This window comes from Coregonus clupeaformis, chromosome 16 (genome assembly GCF_020615455.1).
Source record: "Coregonus clupeaformis isolate EN_2021a chromosome 16, ASM2061545v1, whole genome shotgun sequence".
In the NCBI taxonomy this organism is placed as follows: Eukaryota; Metazoa; Chordata; class Actinopteri; order Salmoniformes; family Salmonidae; genus Coregonus; species Coregonus clupeaformis.
The window spans coordinates 3,082,638-3,096,044 of record NC_059207.1 but is presented as its reverse complement, the minus strand read 5'-3'; the positions used below and the strand labels follow the sequence as shown (position 1 = coordinate 3,096,044).

At 42.7% G+C, this 13,407-nt stretch overlaps 1 protein-coding gene across 2 annotated transcripts in view; it reads left to right on the top strand.

The window, feature by feature from the left end:
- dnah2 (dynein, axonemal, heavy chain 2) overlaps nt 1-13,407 on the top strand; it is a 224,362-nt gene that overhangs the window by 189,400 nt on the left and 21,555 nt on the right. For both annotated transcript variants that reach the window (XM_045225583.1, XM_045225582.1), the window contains exons 65-75: nt 70-186; nt 447-611; nt 852-974; nt 1,327-1,475; nt 1,753-1,819; nt 6,041-6,340; nt 6,490-6,623; nt 8,924-9,068; nt 9,545-9,744; nt 11,975-12,101; nt 12,376-12,562. In XM_045225583.1, the coding sequence (XP_045081518.1) occupies nt 70-186; nt 447-611; nt 852-974; nt 1,327-1,475; nt 1,753-1,819; nt 6,041-6,340; nt 6,490-6,623; nt 8,924-9,068; nt 9,545-9,744; nt 11,975-12,101; nt 12,376-12,562 (1,714 nt within the window). The remainder of the gene's footprint in view (nt 1-69; nt 187-446; nt 612-851; nt 975-1,326; nt 1,476-1,752; nt 1,820-6,040; nt 6,341-6,489; nt 6,624-8,923; nt 9,069-9,544; nt 9,745-11,974; nt 12,102-12,375; nt 12,563-13,407) is intronic.

Genomic DNA, 13,407 nt, shown 5'->3' with positions numbered 1-13,407 from the left:
CTCTCTCTCTCTCTCTCTCTCTCTCTCTCTCTCTCTCTCTCTCTCTCTCTCTCTGTATCTCTCTCCCAGGTGTATGGTCGTATCTTCAGGGTGGTGGAGCCTAAGAGAGCCAGGCTGAACGGTGCCATGTCCCAGCTGGCAGAGAAACAGGCTTCCCTGGCAGAGGCCCAGGCGAAACTCAGAGAGGTACACACACGCACACTCGCGCACACACACACCAACTCAGAGAGGTACTGTACAGGGGTGGAGAGGAGAGGAGACCTGCCTGCCTGCCTGGGAAATACTCACTATAGCTGATTCGTTTCTGGAGTGTCAATGAGTCTGTGTGAGTGTTTGTGTTTCTGATTGGTACTCAGGTGCTTTTTGGAAGTGAGGATAGTAAAAATGGAGATGAATCTAGTTGCGTGCGAATCTGTGTGCTGTATTTTGTGTGTGTGTGTGTGTAGGTAGGGGAGAAGCTGGAACTGTTGAAGAGGCAGTATGATGAGAAGCTGGCTCAGAAGGAGGAGTTGAGGAGGAAGTCAGAGGATATGGAGATCAAACTGGACCGGGCCGGGAAACTGGTGTCTGGACTGGCTGGAGAGAGAATCCGCTGGGAGGAGACTGTGGTGGTACGACCCCCTATTATTGAGCTCACACAGCCAGCTAAAACACACTATCACACACACAACTCATCACACAGCTTTCACACCAGTAGTGTGTCTGAATCAAGTTTCAAAGAGTCATTTGGTCAGAAGATCAAAATGATCATTTCTTATCATTAAAGTTGACCGGTAGCTTTTCTCCTTCATCTTTCTTTGTTTTGATGGTCACATCCATGAGTGTGACCTGGAGATGTGTGTGTATCTCAGGGTTTGGAGAAGAACATGGGTTTTCTGGTAGGAGACTGTCTGCTGGCTGCAGCCTTCCTCTCCTACATGGGGCCTTTCCTCTCCAACTACAGAGACGAGCTGGTCTCTAAATGGATGAAACAGGTGAGTGACAATGTCACTGTCTGGATTTTCCTCCACTTTGTCACAGCACACCAGTATGTGAAAATGTATTTGTGTGGATATATTATTCACTGTTACCTCCATGTCTCTCTCTCGCACGCACTCACACACACATTCAACCACATTCCCTGTTGCTTTTTCTTTCTTTCTTTCTTTCTTTCTTTCTTTCTTTCTTTCTTTCTTTCTTTCTTTCTTTCTTTCTTTCTTTCTTTCTTTCTTTCTTTCTTTCTTTCTTTCTTTCTTTCTTTCTTTCTCTCTCCCGCCTCTCTCTTCCTCTCTCTCTCTCTCGCCCCTCCCTCCCTCCGTTCCTCCCTCTCTGCCCTTTCTCCATCAGGTGCGTGAGTTGGAGGTGCCGTGTTCTCCAGGGTTTAGTTTCGCTGTGTTCCTGTCCAAGCCCACGGCCGTAAGGGACTGGAACATCCAGGGTCTGCCCTCCGATGCCTTCTCCACCGAGAACGGAGTCATCGTCACCCGCGGCAACCGGTCAGACAGCACACACACACACACATTCAGTAGAGACTAGTATTGTTATTCAGTTCTCACCGTCTTTGCTTAGTGCTTAGTTTCATATTTATAATATTACTTCAATAGTCTAGACGAGACAAAACTGCTCTATTTATAATCAAACAAAGATTACACCTATCTCAGTCTCACAGACCTCACTGATAAGGATAAGAAGACATGGATACTAGAGTTTGGGTGTTGTGGCTACTGTCTAGCTTGATAATGTAAACGTATTGCGTCTGTTTGTTTTTCCAAGATGGCCGCTGATGGTGGACCCACAAGGCCAAGCCCTGAAGTGGATCAAAAACATGGAGATGAAGAGGGTGAGACCTGCTTTGTACATATGTGACCGACCGGCTTGATTCGGTCTTATGTAGCAAAATATATATATATATTTTTTTTACAACGGATAAAAGTAGAGACTGAGAGCTAGAAAATTGTATATCATACACTACAGTTAAGGAAATATGGGAAAGTAATTCTGCTTTGAAAGTTGATAAACTTGTAATCTCACTTTTGAGAAAATGGTCTTTGAATGTTTTGGTACACCTACTGGAGACCTCTTCTTTCTCTACACCCATTCAGCATCGTTCACACCCTCTTAAGCTTTAGCCCCACCCATCTCTTTGATCCGAGCGTTCTGTCCTAACAACAGCAGTCAAGCACCCAAGCTAAATGGCTAACGTTGGCTAGTTTGCTAGCTACTTCCAGACACAAATGAGAAAATAGCTGACTCTGACCATTTTACTCGTTCTAGCAGAGCTGGTTAGGCTGTTTTTATGTTATCCAGAGCGTTGGTGACTGCAACTGTGTTGCTGGTAACAATTTACGCTTTTTTGCCAATGTTTACTGACACCGGCCATATTCAATGGGTGTTGAACGTTCGTACATCCGTCAGTTATTCTGCGCTCTGGCACACTCAGACGAGAGTGCTCTGAAATCGGCGTAGATAGCCAGAGCGAATTTATCAGCTACGTCTATCAACAGTTGTCGCATTGACATCATTAACATTCTATTGAAATGGTTAGCTAGCTAGCTAAACAATGAACCATAATCCCAACTCATGACGTTACTACCCTGCATGAATCTGCAGGTAGCTAACCAACCAGGTTCAATGTTAGCTAGCTAGCATTAGGCTATAACTAGCAAAGCAAATGGCTCTGAGATACAAATAATATTACTACACAGATCATACATGTAATGTTAGCTAGCGAGCCAGCCAGCTAACGTTAGCTAGCTAGCTAACAGTACACTTTAACTTGAAATGAAACGACTTTCTGACAAAATTTGAAACGTGTAATAACTGAAAATGTAGCTAGCTAGACTATCTTACCCGTATACAAGGATGGACGCTTCTCCCTCTCTCACGGATGCCATGGTTGCCCTTAGTTTGAAGATGTAATCCGGAGACAGGTGTTTTCTCCATCTCCTTAGCTATCATACTGAAATTCCACTGATTTCAAAACTCGGTCCTGCAGAAAGTGGAGAGCAACACTTATGCAGTTCTACTAAGTGATATATATATTTTAAGGCCGCGTTAGACAGGATTACCTACACATACTGACCAGCTCAAATAGACAGAAGCCTGCTACATGGAAGACCAATCCTAACTCATCTCTCGGCATGTCCAGCCCACTCATTATCTCAGCCAATCATGGCTAGCGGGAAGGTTGCTGTCTTTTTCTGTGGCTAAACCAACTAGGCTCGTAATTTAACAACTTTATTCGTATTTACAGATGGCATACAAGTTTGTTATTAAGGTACATGAAAGTTCACATGTTCCAGAAGGCATTTCTGCCAAATAAACGTATTTTGATTTTTTAAAAAGTTTACGTTCAAATGGCTCTCCTGTGAAGTAGTGATGCGCGACATACGCCTAGTTTCCTGAAACGAGTCACATATTATGTCTTTCTCTCTCCTCACTCTCACATTTCTCTCTGCCACTGTCTACTTTCATGGTATTGACCTCGTACTCTCTACTTGTGTGTTTGTCTACGCATTCCATGTAACATGAATAGACAAAAAAGTATTTTTCAAAGCTCTTTCTCTTGCTCTACTCACCCGTGACCTTTACCATACTTACAATGTTTACCATGTTGAAAGGTCACAAGGTCCCTGAAAACATGAAGCATAACACGTACAATATACAGTAACAGCAACATTAATTATATATTATATCCCCTGAAGGAGCCAAAATTTAGCCAGATTCTCCACCGTAATCCCATCAACAAAGCACGTTTGAGACAGGTTTTGACATTTTAATGCTTTTAGTTAAGACCAGTAGGCTTCCTTCATCAGATAAGGTCCTTTCAGCACAGCACACACACACACACACACACACACACACACACACACACACACACACACACGCACACAAACACACACAGAGACCCAAGTGAACAAAGAGTAAGTTTACAACTTAATATTTTCCTCCCCAGCTCTGCGGTTTCTCTCCTCCTTTCTTTCCTCCTTCTCTCCTCCTCCTTTCTTCAGACACTTGTTGTATGTGTTCCCTCTCTCCTTTTGGCATTTCAATAAGCAGTTTGGCCCTCTCGGTCAGTAAAGTAACGTCAGTAAAAAACTGTCCATTTCTTCAAAGGGCACCCTTTTCTGTCTGTCTGTGTGTGTGTGTGTGTGTGTGTGTGTGTGTGTGTTTGAAAGAAAGAGAGCGAGAGAGAGAATAGGCAGGTGTGTGTAGTTAACCTAAGAGTGAGTGATGGTGAAGGGAGGGAGGGGGGAGAGAGTGACTCAGGCACCCCTTCTGTTTTTCTCAGTCTGGACCACTCTATGGGTCACCATGCCTTTCTTTCTGTCACTCTCAGACAAGACAGACGACACCCATTTTCACCCACGTCTGCCCAGGACCTCTACCTCTCCTCTCTTCTCTTCTCCTCGCTTCTCCTCTCATCTCTTCTCCTCTCTTCTCCTCTCATCTCTTCTCATCTCTTCTCCTCTCTTCTCCTCTCATCTCTTCTCATCTCTTCTCCTCTCTTCTCCTCTCTTCTCCTCTCTTCTCTTCTCCTCTCTTCTCCTTTCTTCTCTTCTCCTCACTTCTCTTCTCTGGCCAATGTCACTTCTTATGTATATCCCTCCCTCCCTCCCTCCTCTCCTTTGTTCTCCTCTCTTCTTTCTCTCCCTCTCTGACCTTTCACTCCTCTCTCCAGCTACTTTCAGCCTGGTCTCATCAGCACCACTCCACTCCAATGCTCTCCTTAAATATGGCTAAAACGCTGACATTTAGGGACAATTGGGCAACAGCGGTAACAGGCGTGTAGTGCTGAGCAATTAATCGAAATGTCACTTATTTTTTCGTTTTTTAAACAATAATTGACAAAGTGGGTTCATTTATTTGAATTCCATTTTTCTTTTCTTTGAGCTCAATGCACATGTTGCGCTGCAGTTTCTCTAGAGATAAATCAGCTCATGCCCGAACTGTGCGATGTAGTAAGAAGTTGTAGTTTCCAACAGGCCAATGTTCTACATAGTTTAGCACAGAAAATGTGATAATTAACTACAATGGCCATAATCCATTGCGCGGTTACTTGTCCGGTCTGTGTTTCTTTTACGTCTGCTACATAAGTGAAAGAAGAATGCGCGATCAAGAGGGGATACATAGAGAGCAGTTTTTTCTGAGGTATCTCTACCTGAAAATACATGATCTAAGTGATTGATAGTTGATATTCAGCAGTCATAAAAGTATTTACTTTGAAGAACTACTACAACGATTTGTAGTAATGATCTTGTCAGACAGCATAGGCATCAGCTCTATAGAGATGACATGATGACTTGGAATGAAACAATAAAGTAATCAAATAAAACAAATGTAATATACACAACAACTGAAATATTTTATTAAAGTAATGTGAATAACTGATAGTTAATAAGTGTTAAGCAGTCATGGGCAGTAACTTCCAGCATGGTACTTTTATTAATTGTTTTATTCTGTGTTATTACAGCATTCAACCCACATAATGCATAGTGCATTTAATATAATTTGTTTTCGTCAAAACCAAAATCGAAAATCGTGATTATTTAGTAATAATTGAACCGAAACCGAACCGACCTAAAAAAACACTAATCGCTCAGCACTACAGGCGTGAAACAATGTCTACCCATTTTTCACTTTACACTGTTTGCTTTCTCTTCTCTCATTCACTGGGCTCTCTTCTCTCTCTTTCTCTTCTCTCATTCACTGGGCTCTCTTCTCTCTCTTTCTCTTCTCTCATTCACTGGGCTCTCTTCTCTCTCTTTCTCTTCTCTCATTCACTGGGCTCTCTTCTCTCTCTTTCTCTTCTCTCATTCACTGGGCTCTCTTCTCTCTCTTTCTCTTCTCTCATTCACTGGGCTCTCTTCTCTCTCTTTCTCTTCTCTCATTCACTGGGCTCTCTTCTCTCTCTTTCTCTTCTCTCATTCACTGGGCTCTCTTCTCTCTCTTTCTCTTCTCTCCTTTTGCTTTCATGCTTTCCATCACTAGTATTTGCTTTTGTTTGTTTGTTTATTTGTCTTGGTTTCTCCCTCTTTCTCTCTCTTTCTCCCTCTCTCAGGGTCTGAAAGTGATAGACCTTCAGATGCCAGACTTCCTGCGTATCTTGGAGAACGCGGTGCAGTTTGGTTCTCCTGTTCTGCTGCAAAACGTCCAGGAGGAACTAGATCCCTCACTGGCCCCCATCCTCAACAAGTCTCTCACACACGTCGGTGGAAGGCTCCTGTTGAAGTTAGGTGAAAAAGAGGTGGAGTACAGCCCAGCGTTTAGATTCTACATCACCACCAAGCTGTCCAACCCTCACTACACCCCCGAGATCTCCACCAAGACCACCATCGTCAATTTTGCTGTCAAGGAACAGGTCGGTACATGTGTTTGTGTGTGTAATCTTTGCGTTCGTAGGCGTAATCTGTGTATGTAGATGAGTGTGTTTCGACATGTCCACACCGCGCGCGTGTGTGTGTGTGTATATTTCTAACCTTGTGCATGTATGGTGTGTGCATATGCCAGGGCCTGGAGGCCCAGCTCCTAGGGATCGTGGTGAGGAAGGAGCGTCCAGAGTTAGAGGAGCAGAAAGACTCTCTAGTCATCAACATCGCCTCTGGCAAGAGGAAGCTACAGGAGCTGGAGGACGAGATCCTCAGGTACATTTACGTTTTAGTCATTTAGCAGAAGCTCTTATACAGAGCGACTTACAGGAGCAATTAGGGTTAAGTGCCTTGCTCAAGGGCACATCGGCAGATTTTTCACCTAGTCGGCTTGTGGATTCGTACCAGCGACATTTCGGTTACTGGCCCAACGCTCTTAACCGCTAGGCCAACTGCCACCCCATACTACACTACTGCATACTACACTACTACATACTACACTACTATACATACTACACTACTATACATACTACACTACTATACATACTACACTACTACATACTACACTACTACATACTACACTACTATACATACTACTATACAAACTACTGGCTGATTTCAATTTGTCTGTCATAGTTGACGTGTACCTATGATGAAAATTACAGGCCTCTCTCATCTTTTTAAGTGGGAGAACTTGCACAATTGGTGGCTGACTAAATACTTTTTTTCCCCACTGTACATACTACTATACATACTACACTACTATATACTATACTACTACATACTACACTACTATACATACTACACTACTATACATACTACATACTACACTACTACATACTACACTACTATACATACTACACTACTACATACTACACTACTATACATACTACTCTACTATACATACTACATACTACACTACTACATACTACACTACTATACATACTACACTACTACATACTACTCTACTACATACTACACTACTACATGCTACACTACTACACTACTGCATACTACACTACTACATACTACACTACTATACATACTACTATACATACTACACTACTATACATACTACACTACTACATACTACACTACTGCATACTACACTACTATACATACTACACTACTACATACTACACTACTATACATACTACTATACATACTACACTACTATACATACTACACTGCTACATACTACACTACAATACATACTACTATACATACTACACTACTACACATACTACACTACTACATACTACACTACTATACATACTACATGCTACACTACTACATACTACACTACTATACATACTACACTACTATACATACTACACTACTACATACTACACTACTACATACTACACTACTACATACTACACTACTGCATACTACACTACTACATACTACACTACTATACATACTACTATACATACTACACTACTATACATACTACACTACTACATACTACACTACATACTACACTACTATACATACTACACTACTACATACTACACTACTACATACTACACTACTATACATACTACTATACATACTACACTACTACATACTACACTACAATACATACTACTATACATACTACACTACTACATACTACACTACTACACATACTACACTACTATACATACTACACTACTACATACTACACTACTATACATACTACACTACTACATACTACACTACTATACATACTACACTACTATACATACTACACTACTACATACTACACTACTATATATACTACACTACATACTACACTACTATATATACTACACTACTATACATACTACACTACTACATACTTCACTGCTATATATACTACACTACTATACATACTACACTACTATACATACTACACTACTATACATACTACACTACTACATACTACACTACTATAGATACTACACTACTATAGATACTACACTACTATACATACTACACTACTATACACACTACACTACTACATACTACACTACTACATACACTCTTAGAAAATGGGTTCCAGAAGGGTTCTGCGGCTGTCCCCATAGGATAAACCTTTTTGGTTCCAGGTAGAACTCCTTTGGGTTCCATTTAGAATCCTCTGTGGAAAGGGTTCTATATGGAACCCAAAAGGGTTCTACCTGGAACCAAACGGGTTCTACATGGAACCAAAAGAGGTTCTTGAAAGGGTTCTCCAACCAATGGGGACAGCCGAATAACCCCTTTTGGTTCTAGATATCACCTTTTTTTCTAAGTGTGTACTACACTACTACATACTACACTAATAGTAAATAGTAATACTGCAGTATTTTATTATACTAACCCATTATACTGACCCAACTGTCTGTTAATGCCCTAGCTACAATTTCAACATTACATTTTAGTCATGTTCTAGTCATTTAGTTATTTTAGTTATTTTATTTTTTTAAAAATCAGAATGATTTACAATACGTGCATTTAAATAAAAAGAAACAACCATATACAGTAGCTTGATCTTCACAATTAAAGCCTTCTTCAGAAAAGTGCTGGTAACAATCACAGTGCTTGAAAAATAATAATTGTATGTATTGCAGGCTGTTGAATGAGGCAACGGGTTCTCTCCTGGATGATGTTCAGCTGGTGAACACCCTGCAAACGTCTAAAGTGACGGCCACAGAGGTCTCAGAACAACTGGAGACCAGCGAACTGACTGAGATCAAGATCGACACGGCCAGAGAGGTGAGGAGGGAGGGAGGAAGGGAGGGAGGGAGGGAGGGTAGGGAGAGGAGGTGAGGAGGAGGGAGGGAGGATAGGGGAGAGGGGGTGAGGAGGGAGGGAGAGAGGGAGGGAGGGTAGGGGAGAGGGGGTGAGGAGGGAGGGAAGGTAGGGAGAGGGGGTTGAGGAGGGAGGGAGGGAGGATAGGGGGAGAGGGGGTGAGGAGGGAGGGAGGGAGGGAGGGAGGGAGGGTAGGGGAGGGGAGAGGAGAGGGGGTGAGGAGTGAGGGAGGTGGTGAAGAGGTGAGAAGGGGTGGAGGGGGTGAGGAGGGAAAGAGGCTTTGAGAAGGTTGTATAAATGACTATGTAGACATAACAGAACATTATGTCTCTTTATAACAGGTATATTTGCTTTATAAACGCTACATTATCACCATTCTAAGTTGAGTGTTACTGACCAATGTCTTCATGAAAGCCATATATCCATGTCCTCCCCTCTAGGCGTACCGTCCGTGTGCCCAGCGGGCCTCCATCCTGTTCTTTGTATTAAACGATATGGGCCGTATCGACCCCATGTACCAGTTCAGTCTGGATGCCTACATAGACCTGTTCAACCTCAGCATAGAGAAGAGTCAGCGCTCACACAAACTGGACGAGAGGATCGCCAACCTCAACGACTACCACACATACGCTGTCTACAGGTACAACATAATATAATATAACCTCAACGACTACCACACATATGCTGTCTACAGGTACAACATAATATAATATAACCTCAACGACTACCACACATACGCTGTCTACAGGTACAACATAATATAATATAACCTCAACGACTACCACACATACGCTGTCTACAGGTACAACATAATATAATATAACCTCAACGACTACCACACATACGCTGTCTACAGGTACAACATAATATAATATAACCTCAACGACTACCACACATACGCTGTTTACAGGTACAACATAATATAATATAACCTCAACGACTACCACACATACGCTGTCTACAGGTACAACATAATATAATATAACCTCAACGACTACCACACATACGCTGTCTACAGGGACTAGAATAATGATAGGAATGATGATGAATTTTGGTATAATGTATATACAGTTGAAGTCGGAAGTTTACATACACCTTAGCCAAATACATTTAAACTCAGTTTTTCACAATTCCTGACATTTAATCCTAGTAAAAATTCCCTGTCTTAGGTCAGTTAGGATCACCACTTTATTTTAAGTAGAGAGAATGATTTATTTCAGCTTTTATTTCTTTCATCACATTCCCAGTGGGTCAGAAGTTTGCATACACTCAATTAGTATTTAGTAGCATTGCCTTGAAATTATTTACCTTGGGTCAAACGTTTCGGGTAGCCTTCCACAAGCTTCCCACAATAAGTTGGGTGAATTTTGGCCCATTCCTCCTGACAGAGCTGGTGTAACTGAGTCAGGTTTGTAGGCCTCCTTGCTCGCACACGCTTTTTCAGTTCTGCCCACACATTTTCTATAGGATTGAGGTCAGGGCTTTGTGATGGCCACTCCAATACCTTGACTTTGTTGTCCTTAAGCCATTTTGCCACAACTTTGGAAGTATGCTTGGGGTCATTGTCCATTTGGAAGAGCCATTTGCGACCACGCTTTAACTTCCTGACTGATGTCTTGAGATGTTGCTTCAATATATCCACATAATTTTCCTTCCTCATGATGCCATCTATTTTGTGAAGTGTACCAATCCCTCCTACAACAAAGCACCCCCACAGCATGATGCTGCCACCCCCGTGCTTCACAGTTGGGATGGTGTTCTTCGGCTTGCAAGCATCCCCCCTTTTTCCTCCAAACATAACGATGGTCATTATGGCCAAACAGTTCTATTTTTGTTTCATCAGACCAGAGGACATTTCTCCAAAAAGTACGATCTTTGTCCCCATGTGCAGTTGCAAACCGTATCTGGCTTTTTTATGGCGGCTTTGGAGCAGAGGCTTCTTCCTTGCTGAGCGGCCTTTCAGGTTATGTCGATATAGAACTCGTTTTACTGTGGATATAGATACTTTTGTACCTGTTTCCTCCAGCATCTTCACAAGGTCCTTTGCTGTTGTTCTGGGATTGATTTTGCACTTTTCGCACCAAAGTACGTTCATCTCTAGGAGACAGAACGCGTCTCCTTCCTGAGCGGTATGACAGCTGCGTGGTCCCATGGTGTTTATACTTGCATACTATTGTTTGTCAAGATGAACGTGGTACCTTCAGGCGTTTGGAAATTGGATGAACCAGACTTGTGGAGGTCTACAATTTTTTTTCTGAGGTCTTGGCTGATTTCTTTAGATTTTTCCATGATGTCAAGCAAAGAGGCACTGAGTTTGAAGGTAGGGCTTGAAATACATCCACAGGTACACCTCCAATATACTCAAATTATGTCAATTAGCCTATCAGAAGCTTCTAAAGCCATGACATCATTTTCTGGAATTTTCTAAGCTGTTTAAAGGCACAGTCAACTTAGTGTATGTAAACTTCTGACCCACTGGAATTGAGATACAGTGAATTATAAGTGAAATAATCTGTCTGTAAGCAATTGTTACTTGTGTCATGCACAAAGTAGATGTCCTAACCGACTTGCCAAAACTATAGTTTGTTAACAAGACATTTGTGGAGTGGTTGAAAAACAAGTTTTAATGACTCCAACCTAAGTGTATGTAAACTTCCGACTTCAACTGTATATATAAATGTGAAGTGATTAACAAAATAATACACAGACAAAGCTGCAACACAGAACACACATTAGATACTAAATACAGATTACCATAGAGGTACAATACAGTCCTGTACTGTTTAATTCTGTGGAGATAACCTCTTCTTCCAGTGTCTTCAAGTGTGTGTACAACCAAGTTTGATCAAAACTGTCCCTATCTTCCCCAGGTACACGTGTCGTGGTCTGTTTGAGGTCCACAAGCTGCTCTTCAGTTTCCAGATTTGTGCTAAGATCCTGGAGGTGGCTGGTAAACTCAACATGGACGAATACAGCTTCTTCCTCAGGGGAGGACTGGTGAGACACACACACACAGAACAGACTGAATGTGCCATTCAATTGATCACAATTGTATTAGTCCTCTAAGGATTAATGAGGAAGGTATTGTCAAGCACACAGTTAGTCAATAAATCTTCCTCAAGCAGCAGACTCAGACATGTTACAAGAGCTAGTACTGAATGGGCAGTTATATAGGTGCCATAATGCGAAAATGTGCAATAAACTAGAAAACACATCCATTAAAATGTCTCTCTCTCTCTCGCCTCCCTCCCCCCCTCTCTCTCTCCTCTAGGTTCTAGATAAGGAGAGTCAGATGGAGAACCCGTGTTCTAGCTGGCTGGCTGAGTCTAACTGGGACAATGTGACAGAGCTGGACAAGCTGGCTAACTTCCACGGCCTCATGGCCTCCTTCGAACAGTACCCCCGAGACTGGAACCTTTGGTACACGAGTGCCGGGCCTGAGACCGCACAGCTACCTGGTGAGAGGGGTAGGGTTGGGAGTGTGTGTGTGTGACTACACAGTATGTCATGCCTGCATATCAGTTAATGTGTGTGTCTCTATGAATGAATCCATCTTGTTTTCTTATGTGCAACAGTTGGATACCGTTTGTATGTGTAGTAAAATATAGTTTATATAGTTTTAATTTGTCATTATTAGATTGATGATGAATATCATTCTACTCCTCTCTTGTCTCTCTCTCTCGCTCGCTCTCTCTCAATTCAGTGGGCTTGGCATGGGAAACATGTTGTGATGCGTGATTTGAAGGAGTCAGGCGCAGGAGGGTAAATCACAGTATACAGAGTTTATTCCGTAATCCAGCGTAACCAGTCCAGTGCGCAAAACAGGCGCACTGGAACAAACATGCACACGGGGAAAATATCCCGGCAATACAAAATACTGAGCTCAACCGAGCTACTAATCCTCACAATGAACAATCACCCACAAGGACAAGGGGGGCAGAGGGAACACTTAAACACGTACTAATGAGGGGAATATGAACCAGGTGTGTGTAATTGACAAGACAAGACAAATGGAATGATGAGATATGGAGTGGCAGTGGCTAGAAGGCCGGTGACGCCGAACGCCGAAGCCTGCCCGAACAAGGAGGGGAGGCAGCTTCGGAGGAAGTCATGACAGTACCCCCCCTTGACGTGCAGCTCCAGTAGCGCGCCGACCCCGGCCTCGGGGACGGCCAGGAGGATGCGGAGCAGGGCGAGCCGGATGGTGACGGTGGAAATCCCGCAACAGGGAGGGATCGAGGATATCCCTCACCGGGACCCAGCACCGTTCCTCCGGACCGTACCCCTCCCACTCCACGAGGTA